The sequence below is a fragment of the Lygodium microphyllum genome, chromosome 2 (genome assembly GCF_053477565.2).
Source record: "Lygodium microphyllum isolate KBCC chromosome 2, Lygodium_microphyllum_v1.1.10, whole genome shotgun sequence".
Lineage (NCBI taxonomy): Eukaryota > Viridiplantae > Streptophyta > Polypodiopsida > Schizaeales > Lygodiaceae > Lygodium > Lygodium microphyllum.
This window is the reverse complement of record NC_141136.1, coordinates 4,426,192-4,454,017: the sequence shown is the minus strand read 5'-3', so window position 1 is coordinate 4,454,017 and position 27,826 is coordinate 4,426,192. Positions and strand designations below refer to the sequence as shown.

Sequence of the window (27,826 nt, the reverse complement as noted above, 5' to 3'; positions counted from 1 at the left end):
TTGTTGGAGTATCCTGCCTCCGAGAATCTCTTGATGAAGAGATCCTTTACATCGTTGAAATTATTGCATTCGGCATTATCTAGACTAACAAAATTGGTTATAGCTTGCTATGTGTTGCAGTGAGATCCTTCCTAGCCTCCTCTCCTCCTCAAGATTGACTATGATATCAGCTGCAGATCCTCCATGATGTGTTATCCTTGTCTGTTGGTCATACTGTGTGGTAAGTCACCGAATGACATCAGAGTACCCTACTATGTTAAGGTCAAGGTCAAGGTCAAGGTCATTCTCGTTCGAACTCATACCTACCATGGTGGTTGTCTCTTGACCCACTAGTATTTCTATGAGGCTGACTAGACCGGCTAAAGATGTGTCTCTAATCTTACTTAGTACTTCCTTCCCTCAATGGTCTGATGGTTCTTTCTTCCCTAGATCTTTATCTCTAGTGTCTTGGGTCACTCGTCCGGTTTCCAAGGTTGCACTCCCATTGGTGGGTCCGTTTCTTAACTTAATCCCCCTTAGTGTGTTTCTTGTTAATCCAATCAATCTGCAAGTATACACACACTTATACGCTTGAGCAATGCGACTCGATGTGAGTTGTGCGAAATCAAGCTTTCCAGTTTTCACATGTACTTAAGTATCTATGATGCAGGGTGCAAGCTTCAATGAAATCAATCATATCCACACTTTTACCAATCAGTTTCATGCCATTGCAACTCTTTCGCATAAATCATGATTACTCCTAACAATCGATTTTGGGTTCCTCATGGAGTTTGATAGGTGGTGTGATGGGTGATCAACTCAAGCAGTCAAATTGAGTCTCTACTAGGGATATAAGTAGCCGATAGTCAGTAATTTCAATCACTCCTGGACTATTAGGTTAAAGTTCTGGTGACAATCATGTTTATGGTCTCAAATCAATCTGGCTACACGATTAAGACTCTGTTTTCGGACCGAGGGGGAGAATACATGTCTTCCTTGCTGAATTTTTTTTTTTGTTGGGCTTGACTCACGCCTATGCTCACAGAGGAGTGCTGGTGATCCACAGTAGGACATTCAGGCACTTTTTACCCTCCTTACGAGAAGTTTTCTCCCCAGTTACATTATTTTTTATCTTGTGTATTTATGTTACAGTGTGTACACTCAGTTGAGCTTCGATCTTTCATCTCCCACAAAGGGTTGCCACTATATCCAGCTTCCCTTGTTGGGGGTAACCCGATTGGGGTGCAGGGGTCTGATTCCTGGATTTGGGCTATGTGCCTCTTGCCTTAGGTCGACACTCCTTGTCATAATGGCCAGTCTTTTGACAATGTTAACAATACCGATTCTTTTTAGATACATTATGACATCCCGATTTAAGTGTGGATTGATTGTTTCCTTGGGATTTACTAGCCCTATTTTGATTTTGATTTTGATTTGAGTTTTGTGTGTCCTTGCCTTGCTGCCCCCTCTTAGAAGATGCAACAAGAGCCCCCTCTATCAAGGACGTGTTATGAAATTGATCAAACAACCATGCATAATGCAACTGTTGGCACTCAAACTCATAAAATGTGGGCATCTAAGGCTGTGAAATTACTTGCAGCACAAAATGGAAATATTTTCTAGGCACCTTGTTAAGGAACAAGGTATCATGATCATTAGAGGACTTAGAAGTCCCAGAGGTTGAGAACTCCGCAAGGAGATGCCAATACTCAGTCAACTTGACTTTCAAGTCATCCTTGTCTATGATTTTGAAGTTTTGGAGCTCATGATCCAAATTGATGCTATGGGTCCTATCCTAAGGCGCATAGTAGTTAGTCAAATGTGCCCAACGCTCAGATGCAAGTCAAAATGCCAAAGCTGAGAGTAAAACTCAGGCAATAAGCCTTGCATAAGCTCAACAATAGTGGAGGCATTACGAGCCTTACATAAGCGCACAACCTCATATGAAACAAGGGTGGGATCAGGTTGAGGTTCCAACCCCTGCACTAAATCCCATAGCTTCTGAGAGTCTAAGACATGCCTCATCAAATTTGATCAAGTGGTGTAGTTTGACCCGTTGAAATGAGTCTTATCATTAAGTGCATGCTTGGCGGATAAGAGACTAGAACCAAGAGGTGTCTAGAAAAGATGGAAAATAGGATAAAATGGAGGATAAGATGGTGGTGATAGTGGTGATGAATAAGAAGCAGGAAGAGGTAAAGATGGATAGGCAAAAATAGGTCGATGATGTCCAATGAACTAGGTGTAGATAGAGACACTAGGACACGATAGCCTTGTCCAACTGTCGCCTGGGACACTACAGAATGATCGGATGGTCCACTAGGTGATGCCATAGATGCAAACTACGATACCAAACAATCCACACTCAAAGAATACCCTAGAGGGGAAAAACTCAAAAGTATGTGTGTGGGAGATCAAGCCTCCATCACAGGTATACCACCCGAAAAAGGGTATGTAGAGATCTTGATGGCTGTGCCTAAATGTTCAGAATCCCTCGGTGTGGTGTGTGGTGGACAATGTGGTACACTTAATGAAAGCGGAAAGGAAGGCACAACGAAAGATGAGAGAGGGATAGGTGGGAGCCCAAATGGATTTGTGACAAGCATGTTCCTAAGATTATACTAGTATTCATTTCTATTGAAAAGGAAAATAATTATGAAGCCTTTGATGTATATTTTAGTGTTTCTAATGAAGTCAAGCCAGGTCTTAACATTTATAATGTTATGGAAAGAGACCTACAATAGAACAAGATACGTTTGATTCATATATGTATCAACAAATTTTGCATGGTCGAGGACTACATTATAGATGCTTTCTCCAATGCATATTACAAAAATAGTTCTAGAAAGTCATAGATTCTTAGTATGTTTAATTGAAATATTGAAACTCCATGAGAAGCTACATGAAATATTAATGAAATGGGAAAAATCTCAACAAATATCAAAGCTTGGGCAAGCCTACCAAAGAAAGTTCAAATACTTCCTCGGTCCATTCTGAAGACACTCTTTTTCTGCGGCTTGGAGGCTGCTCGTATTTGCTCTATTTCTTGTCCTTCAGTGTCGTATTCCACAGTATCTACCTCACCCTCACTTTCTTCACTGAAGGATTGGCAGTCTTCGTATTCGTCGTTAGAATTCTCTTCATCAGACTGCTCGTCGTCTCCTAGGGCTTGGTATATCTCTGGTCGTTGGTCAGGAACCAAGGCCCTGTTATACATGAGGTTTAAGTCATGCACTCTGGTCCATTGCCACTTGGATTCATCTAAGAGATCCTAGAGTGGTTTGAAATTTGCAGCTGGATTGCTAGCTAGCTTGTCCATTAGGTATTCTAGTATCTCCTGAAGTTCCCTTTTGTTGGATGGGACTTAGAAGTTGACGGGCTTCAGTTTCCCATGACGGCTTCCTACCATCATGCAGACTGGTACGGAGGATGTGTTGCTAGCCTTGCCGATTGTTTTGATCACTTGCTCATACGCCTCATGATCTGAGAGCGGCAGGTCGATTGTAGCGAGGACGTGCATCCAATCCCGCTCATCCTCTGGGCATGGGATATACTTGGTCAAGGGCCCATAGGACTTCTTGACCTGAGCATAGCAGAGATGGCATCTAAGTCGACTGGTGAGGTCTTCCAGGTGTCCATCTCTACTCTCACGGCGGCCGCCCTATTGCCAAGGAAGATCAAGCCGTTACCCCAATCTTCAATGACTCTAGTGTTGCGCATCTAGGGTCGGCCTAATAGAACGTTGTAGTCCACTCCCTTCATGACTGTAAAGTCCACAGAGAATTGGACACCTGCGATCTTCACTGGCCAATTCTTAAGCACTCCAAATGGCTTGACTCTCATACCGTTTGCTAGTGTGACATTAAACCTAGCAGTCTCAATAGAAGTGGGTTTCCCCGAGTCTGAAGCACTGCATGGCTAAGCACACTAACCCCAGCTCCCGTGTCTACAATCCCCTTTCTCGTTGTGTCACCTAGGGCTACAACCGGTAAGACCGCATGCATCTCGGAACCTTCCCAGAAGGCATTGACGTGTAAGGATTTAGGCATAGAGTGCAGCATCAAACTCTGTATTTGCGTCTCTGCGTCATGGTCATGAGAGTTTGCCGTGACCTACTCTCACGACCCTTCAACCCAATGCTTAAGATCTTACCATAGGGTGGGATGCTGCCTAAGCAGATCTCCCAGGCTAAGTGTTACAGGGGTAGTCACCAACGTGGTCAGGAGATCGTTGGGTGCTCTCTCCTAACCTGGATTGTCCTGGCCAATGGCCGTGACTGATCTGCGGCCCTGTAGCATCAAGGCTTGGCCTTAGCGGCACTGCTTATTATGTAGTTGCTTCTCCCGACTTTGATTGAGCAGGTGAGACCGGTGTACTTATGCTAGAGAGATCATCGATCTCGTCCTCCATAATGGGCTCCGCGTCTTTTAGATGCTCTTGAGCTTCCTTCACCCATTCCTTCATCTTTTCTATGGCCTCTAACTGTCGCTTCGGATGCGGGTAAACCCCTACCTTAGCACTTCCTCTTGCGGCCTTCTCCGTCTACGGCTCTTCTTTCCTATCAAGGCTGCATCAAGATTGCTAGGTCCTGGCAGAGAGATACTGGCCTGCTTCATTTAGGCACGGGTCATGACCCACAATGGGATAGGCGTGGCCTCCCCATCGAGGTTCTCGACACCAAACAGCCCCAATGGGACAGATGGCACGTTGGCTGAACTAGAAGATGGCTTCCGCTTTGGGTAATCAAAGAAGAGATGAGTGATTCCGCACTCTGCACATCTTTGGTCAGCCTTGTCTCTGTTTTGTTGCTCCCTTTCAGGGCAGCGTGACGAGACATGTCTTGGGTGACTACAAGTCCATCAAATGATTGGATCCTGCGTCTGCCCTCCTAGGCCTCTACCTTGCCCTCTTCCCAACGCCATCACCGGCACTGGTCGATAATCCATGAGGACTGCGTTGCCCTCGTCGTCATGCGAGACGTAAGGATATACGTAGGTCTCTTCTTCAGTTGGTTCTTCCACGTAGTGGCAGGAACGTCACTCGCTGGATGGGTTACGTAAGGACCAGGCGGTCTAGGAATGCCTGTAGGATTTATTTCCATCCTAGGAACAGCCGGCTTAATGTCGTTAGGCATAGGGAGGGCCAATGGGGCTCCTCTTCCGAAAAATGGTTGCGGCCTGTTCACTAGGTAAGGCTGGCCATATGATTGTGAGTATGGAAGTCTTCTTGGAAATCTGCAATGTGCGACGTCATAACCGAACCTATCGCAGTTAGCACAAGGTCTTGACATTCGGCTGGCAAGTGGTTTCCGCCACAGTACACGCATTGGATGTGTGGGCGCATTGGTCGTCTCAACATGTCTTGCAACTTGGCTAATTCCATCTTAACGTCAGCCAAGTCTTGGTTCGTCTCGGTGGTTTTCCCCTTATCCTGGGATGATGAGACTGATCGCTCACTCGAGGCTGACACTCTCTCTGAATTCCGCGAGTTGGTTTGCTCAGAGTTCGAGCTCTTAGAGCTTCGTTCCTTCAGCTGATCGTCAACTCGGATGGCTTCCTCAAAGACCCTAGCTAGCGCGTCTCGCTGCAAACTCAAGTTGCCTGCCAAAGCCTTATATAGTTCCTCGTCCCGAATTCCGCTGATGAATACAGTTGATACTGCTCTTTCAGTCGGCTGCCCTCCAGTAGGGATTCTCTTGAAGAGACTCCTCACGTGGATCACGTAATCGCGAATATCCTCCTTCTCTTTCTGCTTGACGTTCATCAAGCACACTAGTAGATTATCGGAGTATCCGAGCTCGGAAAATCTCTTAATGAAGAGATCCTTGAGGCCATCGAAGTTGGCTCGCTCTGCGGTATCTAAGCTCGTATACCACGTCCTACCCTTGTCGCCCAAGCAAAGCCCGAACGCTTGAGAGCGTTGAGTTAGGTCATTGAGGCCGTTGGCTTCGCAGACTTGCTCGAACTGCTCAACAAAGCTGTATGGATCGTCATGGGGTTGGTACTTATCGAGTTGCTTGGCAACAATAGGGATTTTAGACTGGCTCTTTGAGCCCTAGTTTGCTCCTAATCCTGCGAGCAGCGATGTCGCTAGAGCCGTGGCACTTTGCTCTACAGCCGTGTTATCGAGCAGCCGCTTCATGAGAAGCTCGCTCAACGTTAAGTCTCCTTCTAGTGCTCTCTAATGGTCCGTTCGATTTCTGCCAGCCAGGTTCAGCACCCGCTGCACCTCTCTCAACTCCATGCTTTACCTTTGGCTCCTAGCCTGCTGATCCCTATTGTATTCAGCCATGCTTTGCAATGCCTTGCGGGCTAGCTTTCTCTCCTCTTCTAGATCTACGATGATAGCGTCTGCTGTCCTTCTCGTGCTCCACCAAGCTATCGATCAGGTTCAGTAGACTTGTCAAATCCACTTCGTTAGTGCCCCTTGCTTGGTCCTACTTTATGCATTGATGGTTTGTCTATGTCTTGGGTTCTCTCCTACTAGTGGATTCCTTGAGTGGTTTATCTGGGTGAGTTCCTTCAATTATTGAATACAATCCTCAATTTATGGCCACTCAATGTGTGTGTCTTTTCCTGTGCACTTGTGCTCAATCAGGCTTTCAGTTTCCTTAAGTGTACTTCAAGTGCAGAAATTCAGGGTGAGTGTAGCAACCAATTTCTAGGCGTCTTAAGCACTCTCGCGTTGTTTCGGGCCTGATAGGCTTGTTGGTCAATTTTCTGGCCGTCCTGGCAGGGTTTAGGGTTTCTCTAATATGTTGCCTCGTTCGTTTTTTGTCCAATCAGGCTTTACAACTCAACGGTTTGCGCCTAAGTCTCTGGGTCTCACAACTGCCTACTTCTAGCTGCTAAGCAGCTGTGCCCTACGATTTTGCCTATTCCGTTTCTGAAAATTTGATAAAAATCTACACTCGGCCCAACTGGTCCGAGTAGGTCACTCGGACAGGCCGAGACACAGGGCCGAGAGCCAATTCCTAACTCGGACAGAGCAGACTCAGACGGGCCGAGTGGGTGACTCGGACAGAGCAAACTCGGACGAGGTTACTCGGACGGGCCGAGGGCCGAATGTGACACGTGGCCGAGGGCCGAATGTTGAACTCAAACGGGCCGAATCAATAGGCTCGGACGGTTTGACTCGGACGGGCCGAATGGCTTGGGCAAAATAATGAACTCGGACGGGCCGAGGCCCGATTAGGGTTTCGGGCCGAGTGGGCCGAATGGTAAGGGACCAAGGGCCGATTCTGGGACTCGGCCCAGAAAAGGCCACTCGAACGGGCCGAGTGCGGCAGCGCGATGACCGCGAAGGGACGATTTTGGTCGATTCGTTCGATTTAGGCAATCATAGTAAGCAATAACCTCCAAATCCTATCTAGGGGGATAGGGAAAGGGATTCATATACCTGAATAGAGTGGTGGGCTCGTCAATGGTGCGATCGAATCGAATCAAGCGGTAGCTCTCTCTCTCTCTCTCTCTCTCTCTCTCTCTCTCACACACACACACACACACACTGAAATGGTCACAAATGAGCTCTCCCTTGGCCTCTTGGCTCTTATACCCCTTCCCGGGTATGGTGTTGGTGTCCCCAATCACTCACTTGCCGATCTTAGGCATCACAAGCGAGCTTTTTGTCATGTCTTTCCTCCTCCAACAATGTGTGGTAATCCATCATTGTTTCAGTGCATCTCATGGTTCTTGCATATTTTTCTGCTTCATGTCCCCAATGTAGACTTCAATGCTTTAAAGTGTTGGATATCTCATCCCTGCCATACAGTATTCATATGAACTATACTATCAGCATTCTTTATCCTGCGAACATGATTTTGCTTAGCACAGAAGGTCTAACCCACCTTTGCAGTTAATTATATTTTCATGCAAACAGCAGGAAAGAAAAAAATGAACTAATTCCAAGAAGTATCCAAACTGCTAGCTGGTCCAACAGAAAGTGATTTGATCAAACCTGTAGTCAAATGTGCCACATAAACTGCAAATATGTGAGCAATCAACTGTAGGCAAGCTCGTTTCCAACCTTTCCCATCAGAGGAAAGACTTGTAAAATGCTTCAGATACTAACACATGAGAAAGGAAAAAGCTTAGCATATAGATGTAACAGCATAAGAATCACCATGCTAATTTCCAAACTATTAGTTCTTCTGACCTTCACATATGCTGTGGTCTGTGTGGTGGATTTTGGCAGCTCAGAAACAATGCCATTGTTTTTTGCAGTCATCATCCTAGACAGTGTCTCAATGTCATTCCACAGGACCTGGGTTGCAAATTTTGCATACAGACAGAGCACTATCACAACTCTCATCACCACTTCTTGTTTCTTGCTTAGGTAAGCATTAACATACCTCCACAAAAAACATTTGGGTAGCTCCAAATCCAACACAGAGACTTACTTAACCATTTCATGTATTCTCAATGCCAAGTGCATTGCAGTACAACAAAAAAGCCCTTCTATACATGTTCTTCACCTGTTTTCTACTCAAACTCTTGTCCTTTCATTTTAGAACTTAATCCAAGTATATGAGAGTAGCTCTTGTTAGAGTCAACAATGCTTTCTCTTCTATGTTTGTTAGCCACCACTTCAACAGTGACAAACTCAATGGTTACAACAGAGATATATCTCAGCCAAAATAACTTGTGAAGCTTGTCGAAGGGAAAGTCCTAGACAAGACGGTCTGTGCTGCAACCAATGGATCCAAATAGATGATGACACAAGTATGGATGGTATTATCTATCACCACCCATGTACAAAACATTGAATTATTAATCCATATGTAATTCTCTAAATCATGGATTATGGAGACTGGATTATTCAATACACATTTTTTAATCAGGAATGAGATGGATTCTTGCAAGACTGTTTTACTAAATAATGGAAGTAAGAAAACCATAACAGTGGTTGGACCTAACATGAGAAGGCAATATCAATAATATAAGATACACCAATGACTGAAACTAGCATCAGAAAACCATTCTCCGATCTATTTTGACTAGTGATTTTGCTAAATCAGCAGTGACTCTGCACATTCAGTGATTGTACCAGGATACATGGTTTCAAGATGATTGGTCCTGCTGGTACGTTATCAACCTGCATTGTGCATTCATGCATAAGCATTCACCAAACATGCTGCACTGCTTCCTTTGTGTGCTATCTCTAAGATGTAGAGATTTTTTGAACTTTCCTTGCCTGTGCAAGATTAGGGTTTGTGATAATGACCAAGCAGAGACCCTAACTATGAACGATGCATAAAGCCAGATTTGCGACTAAGCTGGTTTGTCTTGGTGGTGCCGCTGTTCAGCATCCACTCCTGCATGTATTGACATGATTAATTTTTCATGTCAAGTCCTTGTATTTTGTGACATTTCCAAAAGTATGATTATGGACATGGAAAGAAGCATCTTGGTCCTGGGTACACTGTACCTCAATACATAGTTGCTCTTAAAATTTATCTATACTTGCTTTTTCAGAAAATATCTATGCACCAAAACAAAATCTTGAAAGCTGAAAACCTCAAAATAAAGCTGGAACCTGAAAAGTTAAATGAAAACAAAAGTACAGGACCATACAGCTAACTCTTACATATTGAAAAACCAAGACACACACAAAGAAATTTGAATGAGAACAAGTCCGGGTATGCAGAGACCTGCAGACCTGTGATCTGTTTAGGCCTAGACTGTCATCAAACATTGCAACAGCCATCACTACACTTCCATCAGTCGTCGTTTCAGAAGAATCGAAAACTTCAGACTTTAGGTTTTGTAAACTCGAAATGGCATTCCTTAACGTTTCAAAGACAGCATGCTGCAAGAATGCCAACACAGAAAACTCAATTTGAATAGATGATAAATAGATCTAAAAGAAAACAAGATCACAAATTACATGGCACTGATTTGGGGAAAAATAATTCACAAGGGAGCATAAAATGGATGCAACAGAAACCAATATTGACTGCGGCAGGATATGTGGGCCATATTGACTTCACTCTCATCCATCTTAGCTTAATTCTTTACATTACTTTATCTGGCACCTTGATGAACAAACTTCACTAAAGAAATTTATAGACTTCCAAGCAACATTTTTGGTGTAAATAGAAACTTGTAAACTATAATAGCCCATTTTATAAATACTCAATCTAGAACAAGAGTCAGAACTGAGAGATAATTATATTACTAAACTTCAGAGGCACAAACCTGGTCAACTAAGTATTGAAGGTATCTCTTCTCTCCAAAAATCCATTCCTGAAATGGTGGTAAGGATTTGACTTGGACAACTGACATATCTCCCTGTAAAATGAATCATACCTTATCAGTGAGCAGGGTACAACACCATTCTTCCCTTATGTAATGGCAATAGCAATGTCAAAGGACAGCTGAGAGCTCTCAGTCACTTCTCCTCTTACCTATTAAACCATAATGATTTGTAGTACCATAGTTGGAACCATACTCATATGATCGATTGAACCAGACATGGGAAATAAGTGGTTTCATACCCGTATGGAAAAGGGCAAACATACTCAACCCCTATGGGATTTAGAAAACAGGGTTCCAAACATTAAAAATATGCCAGTTTTGCAAAAGCATCTCTCATGCAAGGATAATGAAGCTTGAAAGTTGAAATTTGAAGTTGAAATTTGAAATTTCAGCTTCTGCAACCCTCTGAATAATGTATAATTCCTTGCTTTCAAGGGTTGAATCATACTTCCATACCCATATGCATTTGTCATATGGAAATTTATTCAAAAGACTATGTGCGGTACACTGGGCATGAATGTCTTTCTTTTGTCCAAGAAAAGAGAACAATAAAGGACACCTCAGTAACAAGCATTATAAGGTAAATACTGTACAAGAGCCTGACTGCATATTGAGATCTCACATGGCTGTCTGCTCTAGGAAGAGAATGCTTAGTACAAGGACTGTATAAAGCACAAACAAATATCACACATGATCTTCAAATTCAGAAAACTACCAACCAGTATGTGAGTGGGCATGAATGCCTTGTTTCCAAGAAAAGAGAATTGTATAGGGCACCTCGGCAAGAAATATCACAAGATCCAATACAATACAAATATACCAAATGTTGAAAATTAAAAAGTACAGAGACAGACTCCTACTACCCGGGCTGTCTGCTCTCGAAAGAGAATGTCTAGTGCAAGGCTGTATAAAAACCCTCTCTGGCAGTCTATGATGCCAAACCATATAAAGAAAGAAGGTGCTTGTATCCAATGGGGAAGGACCCCTTCTGACCTCCTCTTGATAGTCTATCAGCCACACTATAATCTTCCCACCTGATCTCACACAAATATTTAAGCCTCAAAAGAAATGATATCCTACTAATCTATAGCCTCACTGTTTTGTATTGTCCAGATGTACCTAGGAATGATGCAAGAATTAAGCTCCCCTTTGTAAAAATTACCTGCATTCTACGAAATCAGAGTATGCATAATACTTGTGTACTAACCCATGACTTGCTAAGATATATAATCTCTGAAAATCTCATAATCACTGTCTGCATGCTGGCCCTCTGTCCATTACCCATTCCACTGCTATGAAGGTAACAATCATATTTCCACGAGTGCTTTGAAAGACATATTGAGAGTCCATATCTCTATGGTGCAGTCATGAATGCAATGTTTTTGAAACTCCTCAACCGCTCCACATCTCAACCATGCCACCAGTACTTTACCATACCCACCCACGTGCATAACTGTGAGACTTACATTAACTATAAGCCAAATAAATAAAGAAAATTTCCTAGGCTGAAAGTTGTCCTCTAATCTCCTACAAAGTCTGATAGGAAAGGTTGAGTAGTGCCCTATCTAAGCTAATTCTACGAAGCTAGAAGTCTAAATTTTCTCTCTCTTCAGCATTATCTCTCATCCTCAGCCTATTTTCTTCCTTCCTCAGCAATTTCCAGCAAAATCAGCCATTGGAGGTGGAGATTTTGACTAATCTCTACAGTTGTAAATTTAGTTTTGATAGCCAAATCGGGAAGCATGCTCAAAAATTGAAGGCCTAGAGACTTGAATTTCAATCGCTGAAATTGGGGCAATTTCAATAGTTTCAAGTGGCCATTCAGCCAACAAACATTTGGGGCTGAATTTGTCACCCAAGGCGTACAATTGAAGGCCAATTGCCAAGCAAACCAAGTGGCAAATTGTTTGAAGGCTTGCTGGTCATTTATGACAACAAGAGGCAATTGGCAGAGCAAAGAAGATTCAGGGAATCTCATTGTATTTTATCCAGATTGCAATTCAAGATAAAGAAATACCACAAGGGGTGCTAGTTTTGGGGCCAACAGACTGTCCACTATCCAAGATAAAACATTTGCATTTTAGTTTTTGAATTCTTCCACTATCCAAGATAAAACATTTTCATTTTAGTTTTTGAATTCTTCCAAGAAGAACAACAAGGGCAAAAAAAGAAAGTTATCCTCTAGAGCTCTGGAACAATAGGATGTACTGAAGGAAATGCCAAAACCGTCTCAAGATGCTCCCAATGTTGTCAAATACCAAAAGCAACTAGTGCAAGTGGGGCAAGACACACAAATGCAAGGCTATCTTGTTAGTGCCAATGCAATGGATTTTGGATAGCAAGGCATGCATGCAAGTATGGGGCAGCCAAGATACTTTCTTTGGTGGTGGTACTAAATTTCATGAGATGGTGGATCTAGGATGATATATGGGGATGCATGGTACAACTCCTTATGGTATGCAACAACTAATGCATAGAATGCAAGGCCCAATGTATTCCGGTATGGCAAGTGAAATGCAAAACCCCATGTATGGTAGTATTGGCATATTGCTTGGGGCACAAAGTGGCATGTATGGTAATGCATTTGCACCCCCCCTTATGTATGGGGCTCAAGGAATGAATGTTGACCATGCAAATGCTTCTTATAGTGGTGGTTATGATGCAAAGGCAACAAGTGCACCCTTTTTGCAACAGCCAGTTTATGATAATTTGACTCCCAAGCTCCTTGATAGGAGAGTTCAAAAATGTCTCAATTTGTGGATCTTTAGCCACTTGAGCAAAGATTTCAACTGCTACCTTCAACCAAGCCTTATATTAGTCATCATATTCTTTACTTCCTAGTTGCTGGTCACCCACATCATGTGGCCTAAAAAGGACCTGCTTCTTGGCCCAACAACCACATTTCCTCCTTGCTGTCTTAGGCATTGCATTTTCCCCTTCATTATGTGCATTTTCAGAATGAGATACATCATCACTAATTGATGCCATCTCACTCTAAGAAGACATTCTTGTTGTAAATGCTCAATTGAACACAATTTCAGCACTAGAGCAAAGCTTCTAACCTTCAATCAAGTGTTTCAAGCCCACCAAGTCAAGGGAATTGATGGTATCCCAACAATGGAACCATGAAACTAGCCTTCCTTCTTGGAGAGGGGGGTAGAAACCTGATTAATCAATGATTATAGCAAGCAACTAAAGCACATAAATTGAAATGCACAATTTACCACTTAACCTTGGATAATGGACAACCTCTTTGCCCCAAAGCTAGTGCCCCTTGCAGTATTTCGTTATCTTTTATTGCAAATGGATGGAGTGCACTAAGATTCTTCAATCTCCCCTGCTGATCCAAGTGCCTCTTACTGTTATCAATAACTGGCAAGCCTTCAAACCAATTTGCCCCTTGGTTTGCTCAGGACTGGCCTTCGTGTTCCTTGGGTGACAAATTCAGCCCCAAATGTGTGTTGGCTGAATGACCCCTTGAATGTCTTGAAATTTTCCCAATTTCAATGACTGAAATTCAAGTCTCTAAGCCTTCAATTTATAGCACACTTCTCAAGGTGGCTATCAAATGTTAATTTCTTCTGTAAACTAGGGTTTATAGCAAAGATTCATCGAAATCTCCACCTCCAATGGCTAAATTTGCTAGAAATTTCTAAGGAAGAATGAGGAGTGCTTTGATGCAGCCGTGTGCTGCCCAGAGTTGTTGCATGCTCCAACAAGGAGTGTGGATGTTGTTGCCTACAGCTATGGTGCTCTTGGAGGCTGCCAAATTCTCCCTGATCAGCTGGCAACCTGTTTTTCTAGCCTCTTTGCCCAACTTCCCCACATAGAATGAACTCTCCTCTCTCTCCTAGCCTTCCTTCAATCTTTCTTGCTTGCATGGGAAAGTTTTGTCAAGTGGCAGCCTTCTAAATCCAACTCAGAAAACTAATTTGACTGGCTAACAATTTAAATTGGCTACCCGATAGCCAATTTATCACCCAAGTAATCCTGAGCACTCATTAGCCTTGGAACTAGCTTTAATTTATTAATTAATGACAAATCCCTAGTATCACCAATGACACTTATAGCTAATTAAATGATCTAGGTCAATTTCTAACATCAAATACCACCTAATATCTTTTAAGTATAACTTGTTACAACTTTTGCCTTTGGCACCAACTAATATGTCTGTCCCACATTGTGAAATAACTAAACCTGCACCTCACATGTACAAGTCACATTTATACATTTGATTAACTTTTTTATCAAACACTAAGCAAAGCATCAAAAGTTCACATTATCAGTGACACTACACACGCGGTATCCACATAAAATCCGAAATGTATCACCTTTTTTTAGTGAGGACAGCAAGAAGGCATGGAAGAAATTTCATGATAGACAACCCCCTATTTAGCTGACATCACCTACAGTATGGCATGAGCATACTAGTGCACTATATGATGTTCCACCACAAGAGCAGATTCCTTGTCCATCAAATTCTAAGCCAACACATTGTGGATTCTTTACCGAAAAAATGGTGAGATATGCCATTTGGAGGTTAAAGAATGGGAGAGCACATGATCAAGATAGCCTTGTGGCAAAACATCTTGCACATGCATGTTATGCATTGGCCCCTATCTTGTCAAATATCTTCAATAGAGTTGTACATGAGGGGTTTCCAACAAGTTGGTGTAACCACACAATAGTGCTGATTTTTAAGAGCGGAGATCCATTGGTCACTAACAACTACCGCACTATTATGATTGGCAATATGCTAGTGAAGATATATGCCTCTATTGTGGAGAATGAGTTGAGTTGGTGGGCTAAAACAAAGGGGATATGGTTTGCAGGACAAGCTGACTTCTGCCAAGGATACAATACATTAGACCATATATTCACACTAAGGGCCTTGATTGAGGAGGGATGATCACAAAGACAAAAAATCTATTGTTGTTTCATGGATTTCCACAAAGCTTTTGATATGGTACCACAAGCAAGACTCATGCGAAGGTTGCGAACCATTGGAGTCCCAAAGGATATGCAATGGTATATTATATATGCAGTGGTGTATTTATACATTGTATGAGACGGTGGCAGGGTAGAGTACGAGTGCTTGGAGACACAACAAACTCAGTGTCTGATGGTCAGTCTATGGAAATGGTTAGACAATATGTATACCTTGGGGTCACTTTCAAAGGGCCACAGTTTTCATGGAAGGAGACTTCAGAGGCGAGGCTTGCACTGGCATATGTAGCTTTGGGCACTCTAGAGCAACAGAGTGCACACATACAGTTCCAAGAGTCTCGTACCAAATTGTGGCTCTTTGACACTTTAGTTATGCCCATACTACTCTACAGAGCAGCCATTTGGGACCCAAGCCTTTATCATACTAGACAAGTGCCTCTCATGGGCTGTAACGGACTTGAAGCACAACATTATGATGGCTAGGAACATATGGAGAGACCAATGGTCATGATGATAGCACGTATGATAAGGGCGAAAGCCTCAATACCACAAGAGATCATCCGAGCAGAATTGGGTACAACACCCATGGTAGTGGAGGCACTATTTCAGGCATTCACCTTCCTCCAGAGGATATGGCAGCTCCCTAAAGACCGATACCCTAGGCTAGCTCTAGAGCTTTCAAGATTGCAGCAAAGGGAGATAGACAGTGTTGGTATGCACATATGAGCATGTGGCTGAACTTGCATGGCACGAATATAGACAGATTGCCACCATTCGATTAAAAGCCTTGATTGTTCCACTTTGAGTCTCAGCCATTCAGAGTTGAATAGAGTGATCAAAGCAAACATCACTAAAGTAGAGATAGAGAGGACTTGGTCCAAGTCCCCCTTTCCCATTAGACACAAAGATGGCACAATACCAATGTCACTTCTTGCAACTTTCCCATGATGGTTTCATAGTGAGGCCGAGATATAGGATGCTCAACTTTCTCACGGGCTTCGAATTGCTATTGGATAGATCCGCACCTCATCACATCAACTGATGATTGAGACAAGTCAATGAATCCATGTTGCAACAAATGAGAGAATGTGCCAACTTTGCGGATGGGAGCCAGAGACAAAGGAACACTACATTTGTAGATGCATTGTACACTATGATATCCGAGGCAACTACCATTGCCTCTTTAAGGACGGCTTTGAACTATTGAGACGGGCAATGGACTATGAGGACCACAGATATTTGGGCCTTTTCTTATTGGAGCTCCAATGGCGCGAAGCAACATTGTTACAAGATTGGAGGCAACCCCAGTCACATCCACCCCTTTAGAGAGCAGTTACATACTTTTTCAGTATAGCTAACCCCCCGGCCACTGCCACCTTAGACATATCTCCTACTAAGAGGCGCCATCGAGGGACATCATCAAGTGGCATCACAGTAGACAGAGCTACAACGTTATGCAGAGCATGATGCCCTAGGGTACTTGCTCGGCAACATAGGCATGCTCATATGCAACACATTCGTGTCACAATTGCTCATTACAGACGAAGACTACCATGTCGAGTCAGTCAGAGATAGCTTGCAAAGTCTTGGTGGATTCCATACAATGAGAGGGAGATATTCTATACTCTTTTCAGTTTCTCAGTTTTCCATATTCTTCATTTTCCATTTCAATTTATCATATAGACCTAGACATAATTATGTTTTCTTCTCTGATGAGAGATGATGATACCAGTTGTATTAGTTATGGTCTCATAGGCCGTTCTTGCCTTCTAGAGATGTTAATAGATCCCTCTCACTTATGACGGATGGAGGTCGATGGAGAAACCCCTAGTGTCCATGATATCCAGGATGATCAGATGTAAGGCCTTTGTGCCACATGAGATCATCAAAGCCGAGCTAGCAGCTACACCGATTGTGGTAGAGGCCCTCACCCAATCGGTCACATACATACATAGCCTATGGGACTTACCCACACACAGGTATGCACGGTTGGCCCTTGATTCCTCCAAGCAGCTTGCCAAAGAGGGTGATACTTCATGTTGGTATGCATAGATGTAGGCCTGGTTTGAGCTGCATGGCTTTAGCATGGACAAGTTACCCCCCTTCCAGTACTCCCTTGATGCACCATCTCTTGCTCTGAGCAGGTTAGAGATTCGCAAGATCATCAGAATGGATCTTACCCAGTTGGATATCAGGCGGACATGGTTGATGCCAAGGCAGGAGCTAGGGACAAAGATAGCTTTCTACCGCGAGTATTTCCTTCATACTACAAATGATGGATTTATTGCTCGCCTGAGATACATGGACATCCACCTTTCCCATGGGATCAAATGTACTATTGGCCAATTGCGCACCTCCTCACATCAGCTAGATATTGAGACTGGCAGATATAGATCCATCTCATCAAAGGAGCGCATATGCCAGATATGCCAATTAGAGCCAAAGACAGAGGAGCATTATATCTACCGCTGCCCAACGTATTATGAGGTCCATGGTCGTTTCCACTGTCTTTTTAGAGACAGATTTGAACCACTATCCAGAATCATGGATTTTACCGATCAGCGATGCCTTGGCCTCTTTCTTCTTGAGATACAACAGCTTCGTGACATGCGCCTCAGGAGTACAACTGCTCCAGGACACCTAGACCCTCCACAGAGGTAGCTCACAGACTTCTTTGCAAAGGAGAATCAGAAGACTTCAATACAATTACAGCCACAGTCCACACGAGAGCCTCTTTCACCGCCACAGTCCACACACAGACAAGGAGTACTGATTGATTGAGCCATTCAACTTAGCTGATCCAAACGTTCTAGGCCTCGACACAGACAATGGCGACACCTTCATAGGCGGATACAGGGGATTATTGCTCAGGCTAGAGCTAGGCCCTCCGTACCCACATGAGATTGTATCATTTGGAGCTCATTGTTACTAGATAGAGATCTATGTTTTACACATAGCCATAGTTAGTTTCCTTTCTTATTTTGCTTTGTGCTACATATTTTGCCCAGACAGTGTACCACCATACACATGGTTGTAACTCATGGTCTCATAGGTCATTTTGGCCTTTTGTAGACATTAATATATCATTTCATTTCATTTCTTCCCACCTAATATATCCCTCCTTGCGCTATAACTTTCATATGAACTGTCCCTATATAAATGTCCTTTGCACACTACCGTTTAATACAATAGAAAGCAGTCTACTTATTGAGCCAAAGTTAAGATTATAGTGCATGGCAATAATAAGCATGCAGAGCAATAGAATAACTAGACAATCACACTTGAGCCAAATCACAAAACTCATACTTTTTAAGTGGGTATTAAGCTCTATGAAGTGGACTATTATCTGCCCAGTGTGCTTCCATCAAACAGGTTTTTAAGAAACCATGTTGTAAAAGAGCTCAATGACTCTTGATAAAACTTGCAAAAAGTAAGGCCCCTTGCATTCAAGCTATATTTTTCTTCTTACAGATCCCCTGGATCAGCGGTAATATGTTAAAGGCTCTATATGGTTCCAAATCTGGAAGAAAACATGTGCAAACCCCGAGTACTATGTTAAGAAAACATGATGCAGTCCAGCAGAAAACAAGTTCCACTGCCAAACAGCGTCTCAAGCAGTTTTGCTAGGTTCTACAATTGGAGCAAGAGAAATGCATTATGAGAGATAATATAATGATTTTGATAAAACCTTTCTGTTATTACACACTGGAGAGAAAAGTTAGCAATTGAGCAGATATTTTATTTCAGTAAGGGCTGACTGATTGTTTTGATGAGTGTTTAGTTTTTTAATAAAACTATTTATTATTCTAAATTTGAGAGCAAACATTAGCACATTCAGAAAATCTATACTTCAAAACCTTGACTGTTTACTTTGAGGTTCAGTCATGCAAGACTGTGCAATTAGCCAGACTTTTGCTCTAAAAACCAGGATTTAACACTTATCCGAATAGCACTACAAGTATGTTAACTAAGAACGAAGAATTTTCAATGGAATGCAGCATTTTATCAGCTCCCACCAAAGGAATAATCATGCAAGTTTTTACTACGATGCAAAATCTTCCAGCGCCCATCAAAGAACCAATTGATCAGCACTAAGCAGCAGTTAAAACTTAAAAGCTCCAACATTCACAGCCCTTTACAGAGCAGGAATCAAATAGCTTACCTTGGTCTCAAGCAGTTCAAGCCGGCGCACCAGCCTTTCATAGAATGGAACATTGTGGTCACTAAAGCTTAAAGCTGGACTGAAAGATCTCACTTTCAAATTATCCAGCTCAGCCTGGTCTTTGTCAGCACTACCCCATGACTCAACTTTCACGAAGTCCACTTTTCCTTTTGCTGCAACATCCTTGTCTATCTTGAATTGTCTTGCTTGCATTTTAGAATTACCCTACAAAAACTGCATTAATGATATATGCACTTGATACGAAAGAAACAAACTACACACATGAAGAAAAATAACAAGAAATACAAGTTTATAATTCAACCAGCCTTAGGAACTAGGATAGCAATAACGCCAAACTCTCTGATAAATCCAAACATGATATTTGAAAGTGACAGTCAGGGCTACTGGATCTCATTAACCACAACATGAAAACTATGGCAAAAAAACAGACTGGAAATGAACAATAGTTTTCTACCAATTATAGCTTATCTATGCTTTTCACCTGCTCATGCCCTAAATTCTCTAAGCTTTGCATTTGAACTCTTTGTGTTTGCATTTTGAGAAGTAGACCCTAACTCTGTTTCATAAGCTACTTGAACCTTACATTTTTCATATGCTTTAAACTCCCTCCATCTGCTACTGCAAGTTGTTCCTTTCTCATTCACGTCATTCTTATGGCATCTCCATGCACTAACAGTGAAGATAAACCTAAAGGACCTACCTATTATTTTTTTTGACAACAAGCCACAACGGAGCTGAGAAAAAGCAAGAAAGAAAGAAAGATGTATGTACATCTCCAAAAATCCAAAATGGCCTGAGACAAAAAAATAAGTGCATCTGACCACGTCATTTCAACTTAAGAAAAACAAGACGACTAACTATGACTACTGCAAGTACAAGCTACCATCATGTACAAAATGATCTATAAACGATCCTTCAGCTAACCCATAGAACCCCACCCTAATCAGTATGACTCTCCAGAAATAATGTACCCTCCTCAAGGCAAGAATATCTGTCATGGGGTGGGACCAAGACATCAAGTCCACTAAGGAGAGGTACTCGTCTCCCATGGCAAGAGATGACGGCTTGAATCTACTGGAGGTAAGGATATAAGACAGTGACAAGGTGGTGGGCATCGAGCTCTATGGACTGTGGCTGTCTGGTCTACTGTGACCCCTCTAACTCGTGGATGGTGCGGTGGTGTTGCTGTAGTGGTAGCATCTAGTGAGCTAGCACTGAAAAAATTTGTGGAAACCCACTAGTTCGCTAACTCTGCCTCTATCTCTGTCCTGCTCCTCATAAGCTTCTCTCTATATGCCCAGAGCTCCAATAAGAATAGTCCTAGGCATCTCTAGTCCTCATACTCCATCACCTTGCAGAAAGGCCCGAACCCCTCCTGAAAAAGGAAACGAAATCTCCCTCTAATCTCTAGTCCTCATACTCCATCACCTTGTGGAGAGGCCCAAAACCCTCTTGAAAAAGGAAATGAAATCTCTCTATAATCTCATAATATACAGTCCTACAAATAAAGTGCTCCTCAAACTCAAATGTCCTTGTGGCATAAGTAATAACTAGCAAATGTGTGCATCCTCTGACGTGTGCATACCGTCTTGTCTCAATCTTGAGCTGGTGTGATGATGTCTATATTTGTCCAATAACACTGGCAATCCCATGGGAGAGGTTGATGTCCATGTACATTGGAATGACAGTGAATCCCTCTGCCAACACATATAGGAAATGATGATACCCTCTGCCAACACGTATAGGAAATGATGATACCCTGCAATGTTCATACCAAGGGGCTCTAGGGGATGCACCTGCATGCAAACTGTTGGGATGTAAAGGTCCTTTATTCACCTCCGTGTATTTTACACGTGTATTGTTATGTTGTACATGTGAATGCACCCTTACGGGCCCTAAGTATAAATACATTTTATTCTTTGTGTACCAACACATTGTTGGTACACCCAAATCTGTTCGTCACTCTTACTCTCACTCTCACTCTCACTCACCTGTTCACTTCCTCTGCTGCAAATCTTCACGCTTCCACTACCCGCGCGCTCCAACAACTGGTATCATAGCTGAGGTTAAGGTGCTCGCGCTCCTCGAAGTCCATGTGAGACAACACCAGCTCTTCGCTCGCGAGAAATCAGTAAGTCGTCACTCATACAGGTCAGGTCGTCACTGTTTCCAGGCACGTGTATGTGCTGGACAGTCAGGCGATAGTGTTGCAGGTCACGTTTTGTGCAAGCGACAGCCTAATAGACAGGCGACAGGTCGTTTTTGACCTGGCAGGCAAGGACAGGTCGTTTTTTGATCAGGCGGCAGTCAAACAGGTCACGACCAGCCAGGGCAGGTCGTTTTTTTATCAAGCGGCAGTCGAACAGGTCACGAGCATCAGGCGCAGGCTGGACAGGTCACGCGATGTTGTTTTCGTCACGTTTTTGAGCAGGCGACAGCTCACGCAAGGCTGCCGCAGGCAACGCAGGTCAACGGCTGCAGTTCGACACGTTTTTTTTTTTCTTCCAGAAATTTTTAAAAAAATTTATAAGGTTTACTGCAAGCAACCTCTTTACCACTGACGGGAGTTCGCGCGCGCAAGCACAATTCTCAGATTTGGTCAAATTTGAACCTGGAAATTTGGGGCTTTTCCCAGATTTGATGTTGTTTATGCTTGACAGTGACATCTGTGTCAGAAATCGCAGACATTGTGCGCATTGACCTCAATTAATTTGGGGATTTTTCAAAATTTGTTGGAATTTTGCTCATCCGAGTAGGACCAAGGAAAATTGGGGTTTTTCATGTATTGATGCAATTTTGCTCAGCTGAGTTAGTTTGGCTGACATTTGCGCACATTTGGACCTGGAAATTTGGGATTTTGTGCAGAATTTGATAAATTTCTGCATTATTTGCCTGTGCAGTGGCTAGTTTATGTCAAAACAGCAGAGGATTATTGCTGGTTATGCAAGAACAGCAGTGTATTTGCTGATTTAGCTTGTGCTCTTGCAGTTCAGTGCTTTTACACTTGTACTTGTGAAAAAATGGCTGCAACTTCTTCTAGTTCTGACATTAAAAGTTTGATGGAAATCAAGCGATTTGATGGTCAGGGCTTTGATCTTTGGAAAGATCGTATGCAGGGCATATTGTTCTTAAAGGATTGTGAGGATGCTTTGCAAATGGATAAACCCGCACAAATGTCTGAGGCAGATTGGGCCAAAGTCAATAAAAGGGCTGTGGCTTATATAAAGATGGGTGTCACTGATGACATTTTGACAGACATTAAGAGTTTAGACACTGGTCATGCAATATGGGAGAAGTTGAAGACTACCTATGAGATCACCACACCTGTCAATCAGGTGCATTTAATGCGTAAGTTGGTGAATATGCGGCTGGATGAGTCCAAGCCTACAGCTGAGCACTTGAGTGCATATCAACTCAAGGATGCAAGTTTGGATTTTGATGATAAGTTGAGGGCAATCTTTTTTACAATGACATTGCCTGACACTTGGGAGACTTTGGTTGTTTCTCTCAGCAATAACCCCAATCTCACATATGATGGTGTGAGGGGTTCCATCTTGAATGAAGAAATTAGACGTAAGTCTAGTGGAGAAGGCAGCAACTCAGCTTATAATGTTAGAGGCAGGGCTGAAAAGAAAAATGCAAATGCTGGACAGAGAAGCAGGAGCAAGAGCAAAGGAAAAGAAAAAAGTGATGTTACATGCTATCAGTGTGGTCGGAAGGGCCACAAGAAGCCTGATTGCAGGTATTACAAGAAGGAACAAGAGAGAAAGAAGAATGCAGGAGACAAAAAGAAGAAAGAGGAAAAGACAGATGCATCTGAGGCAAGTAAAGGCAAGGAAAAGGCCAATGTGGCCTCCAGTGTTGTCATAGAGGAGCTCTCAGACGCAGAGGCTGATGTATTATCTGCAGTGGATTATGATGCCCTTGTATGTCACATGCAGGATATGCAAATCACCAAGGCTGATGTGATTGATGCACTTTTGTCAGTTGATGATTGTGTCACTCAGACTTGGATTGTAGACTCTGGTGCCTCTTTCCATGTGACTCCATGCTTGGAGTGTTTTGCTACTTTTGATGCAGGCTGTTATGGCAAGGTTTACCTTGGAAATAATCATGCTTGCAGCATTGATGGGATTGGCACCATACACTTGTCTTTGGATAATGGGCAAGAACTTGTGTTGAAAGATGTCAGATATGTGTCTGGCATCAAGAAGAGTTTACTATCTGTTGGATAGCTTGACTTGCATGGTTACACCACACTGTTTGGTGGTGGTTTATGGAAATTAAAAAGGGGTTCCATTCTGATTGCTAAAGAAACCAAGAAGGGCACTTTGTATTGTCTGCACTGTAAAGCTTTGAATGGCAAGTTTCTTGCAGTTGCTGAAATTGGCTGTCATTTGGAGTTATGGCATAAGAGATTAGGCCATATGAGCCAGAAAGGACTTGATGTTCTTACCTCTTTGAAGAGGGTTGATGGAAAAGGCTCTAAACTTGATTTTTGTAATGACTGTCAGTTTGGAAAGCAAATGAAAAATTCCTTTTACTCTGGTGTCTCCCGTAAGTCAAATGTATTGGACTTCGTGCATTCTGATGTATGTAGCATGCCTTTGAAATCGTTGGGTGGTGCTGCATACTTTGTCTCTTTTATTGATGACTGTTCCAAGAATATTTGGGTTTATTTGTTGAAAAAGAAAAGTGAAGTGTTTGCTGTTTTTAAAACTTTTCATGCATTCGTGACCACTCAGACAGGTAGAAAGTTGAAATGCTTGAGAACTGATAATGGGGGTGAGTTCACGTCTAATGAATTTAAGTCCTTTTGTGACTTGCATGGGATCAAGAGGGAGCTTACAGCCCCTTACAGCCCTTCTTCAAATGGTGTGGCTGAAAGATACAATAGGACTCTATGTGAGAGAGTGCGGTGCATGCTGTCCACTGCTAATCTCCCTCATGAATTTTAGGGAGAGGCACTTAAAACCGCGGTTCACATTTGCAACCGCTCTCCAAACAGGTCCCTAAATAATGGCATTCCTGAGGAGGTTTGGTCTGGCAAACCGGCCTCATATGACCATTTACGAATATTTGGCTGTGATGCTTTTGTGCATGTTAGAAATGAGCTGAGGAATAAACTTGACCCGAAATCCACCAAAGGCATTTTCATGGGCTATGGTGATGAGGGTGAATTTGGCTATAGAGTATGGCTACCTCAGTCCAAGAAAATTGTTCGCAGCCGTAATGTTGTGTTTAATGAGGCAAAGTTGCTGAAAGGTACTTTAGCCTCTGATGAAGACATGAAAAATGTCAAATTTCAGAATTTGCAGCCACCTATTACTTCAAATGATGAGCCTCATGGTGCTGTACCACAAGCTGAAACTGATGATCAGCCGGTTATCTTTGAGCCAGATGATGATGGACAGCAAATAGAAGCACAAGGAGGTCGTGGACAGCAAGATAGACTTGCTGATTATGAAAATGCAGGTGCTGGAAATGAAAATGAAGGTGCTGTACAGCATGAACAGCATGCTGAAAATGGCTTATAGCAGCCAATAAATGCTGAAAATAACATGCCTCCAGATGTAGATCCGATTCCTGAGAATGTAGATCATTGGATACGCAGGTCTACACGCCTAAGAAGGCAGCCACATAGGTATGACCCCTCTTTGCATTATGTGATGCTTACTGATGAGGGTGAGCCTCTGACATATAAAGAGGCTAAGTCATGCAAATTCAGCAATAAGTGGGAGCTAGCTATGCAGGAAGAGATTAAATCTCTGTATGCTAATGATACTTGGGATCTTGTGTCGTTGCCCAAAGGAAGAAAGCCTCTTCCAAACAAATGGGTTTACAAAGTAAAGACAGTTGATGGGAAACCCAAGTACAAGGCAAGATTGGTTGCCAAAGGGTATGCACAGAAGGAAGAGATTGACTTCCAGGAGGTCTTCTCACCTGTCGTGAAGATGACCACACTACGTGTGCTTTTTGCTCTCACTGCTGTATTGGATTTAGAGCTGTACCAAATGGATGTGAAAACAGCTTTTCTGCATGGTGGCATTGATGAGGAGATCTACATGAAACAACCCGAGGGTTTTGTAGTTCCTGGAAAAGAGCAGTTGGTGTGTAAACTAAAACGCAGCTTATATGGGCTGAAACAAGCACCACGGCAGTGGTACAAAAAGTTTGACACTTTTATGCTCTCACATGGGTTTACGCGCAGCCATGCAGATCATTGTTTGTATATGAAAAAGGATACAGATGGCAGCCCTATCATACTTGTTTTGTATGTGGATGATATGTTGTTAGCTGGGAAGAGAAAGACTAGCTTGGATGCTCTCAAAGATCAGCTGAAATCAGCTTTTTCCATGAAAGATTTGGGGAATGCAGAGCATATATTGGGCATGAGGATTCGTAGGGATAGAACGCAGAAATTGCTGTTCTTATCTCAAGAAAAGTACATTGAAAAGGTACTGGACAGATTTAACATGGCTAAAGCTAAACCTCTCGGAGTACCCTTACCTCCATACCTTAAGCTTAGTAAAGCCAACAGCCCAAAAGATGACATGGAAGCCAATGCTATGAAGAGAGTCCCTTATGCATCAGCTTGTGGCTCTCTTATGTATGCTATGGTGGCTACTCGTCCAGACATTGCTCATGCAGTGGGAGTTGTTAGCAGGTTTATGTCAAATCCTGGCAAACCACATTGGGAGGCTGTCAAGAGTATTCTTAGATATCTGAAGGGTACACAAAGAAAGTGTATTTGCTATGGGCAGGGTGCACTTAACTTGCAGGGTTATTGTGATGCAGACATGGCAGGTGACTTAGACACTCACAGGTCCACTAGTGGGTATGTCTTTACAGTTGCTGGAGGGGCCGTCTCTTGGTGCTCCAGGTTGCAGAACATTGTCGCACTGAGTACTACTGAAGCTGAATACATATCAGCTACTGAAGCCAAGGAAGCTATATGGTTGAGCAAACTCGCAGAGGATCTCGGCATGTCTATGAGTACTCCAGTGTTGGGATGTGATAGCCAGAGTGCTGTGTATCTGGCTAAAAATGCCATGTATCATTCACGCACAAAGCATATTGATGTGCGATATCACTTTATCAGACAGATTCTGGAGGATGGTCTAATCACATTGACCAAGATCAAAACACAGGACAACCCTGCAGATGTTCTCACTAAAAGTCTAGGCAAGGCTCAACATGAGCATTGCATACGACTAGTGAGAGTTGGTTAAAGGTTCACTCCGGACCTTTAAGTGGGAGGTTGTTGGGATGAATGCTTTGCAAAAATACACAAGGCAACAATAAATCCTCCTCCCATGTGCCTACCTTCTTCTATAATAGATTTGAGGGTCAATATATGATCAAGAGTAGTGAACCCTCTCCTAAAGCCCACGTCTATCTCTGCTCTAAGGTCATATAGGTTGTTTGCATAGTTGCACCATGCCTTTGGTGCTACGAGAAAGGGAGACAAGAAACGTATGCATGAGAACAAATGAGAGTGACAATGGAACCTACACAATGAGATATGTGAATGTTCGAGAGGGTGCCTCAATACATAAGAACATGGGCCAAAGCCATAACAGCCAAAGTAATTGGCAATCACCTAATCCAAAGGACCACTAAAGAAAAGGTCCCCAAGCACAAAAGAGAATAGGACAACTTCGATGTGAACCCAATAACAACTCAACTCACAAGTGGAGAAGCCCTCACTATCCCTACTAGCATCCCCTCATAGCTCCATGATGTTGAGCCATGAAACTAAAGACGTCTACCTACTCTAGTGTGAGAGTGGAGGTAGGATCGAAGCGCAACACAGAAAACAGTAGACAGTAGAGAGTGAAGCACGACACCCAATGCAATAGACTGAAAGAGTGTAAACTGAAAGTACAAGGTACAACCCTTAAACCTTAGGGTTATAGGAGGTGTTCACACCCGAACACGGTAAGTGCCCGTAAGTGTGTGTCATAAGCACATACAAAATAATACCATAAGTCTAGGGGAAAAAGCCTCTCCTACAGAGAGTAAAAAGTGCCCCAGTGTCCTACTGATCACCAACACTCAACGAAAGTGCTTGCTCCGTAACAGATACATCCAGATCAGCAAGCAAACGTCTAATCCATACACATTCAATTGTGGTAGTGAAAGCTGCCTTGTATTCAGCTTCACATGACGATGTGGCAACAGTGAATTGTTTCTTGCTAAGCCAAGATATGCAAGACGAGCCAAGAAAGAAACAATTGCCACTAGTGGAGTGACGTGAATCATAATCACCAGCCCAATCAGAATCACTGTAAGCATATAACTACAGTGGTCCCCCCTTGGCATAAAGCAATCCAAGAGATCTAGTACCCTGCAAGTAACGGAAGACACACTTAACAGCTTGCCAATGTGACATGCGTGGCTGATGCATATATCTACTCAAGGCTGAAACTGCAAACTGTATGTCTGGTCTAGTGTTGCA

General features: G+C 42.9%; 1 protein-coding gene across 4 annotated transcripts in view; it reads right to left on the bottom strand.

Annotated features, from left to right (window-relative positions):
• Positions 1 to 27,826, bottom strand: part of LOC148039433 (uncharacterized) — a 73,752-nt gene that overhangs the window by 15,858 nt on the left and 30,068 nt on the right. For all 4 annotated transcript variants that reach the window (XR_015692808.1, XR_015692803.1, XR_015692806.1 and 1 more), the window contains exons 2-6: positions 19,345 to 19,569; positions 10,176 to 10,268; positions 9,637 to 9,786; positions 8,134 to 8,241; positions 7,936 to 8,044 (exon numbers count right to left, since the gene is read on the bottom strand). Coding sequence is in view for 1 of the 4 variants with exons in the window: in XM_087690612.1 (XP_087546738.1) it covers positions 7,936 to 8,044; positions 8,134 to 8,241; positions 9,637 to 9,786; positions 10,176 to 10,268; positions 19,345 to 19,569 (685 nt within the window). In the remaining 3 variants the exon portion in view is untranslated. The remainder of the gene's footprint in view (positions 1 to 7,935; positions 8,045 to 8,133; positions 8,242 to 9,636; positions 9,787 to 10,175; positions 10,269 to 19,344; positions 19,570 to 27,826) is intronic.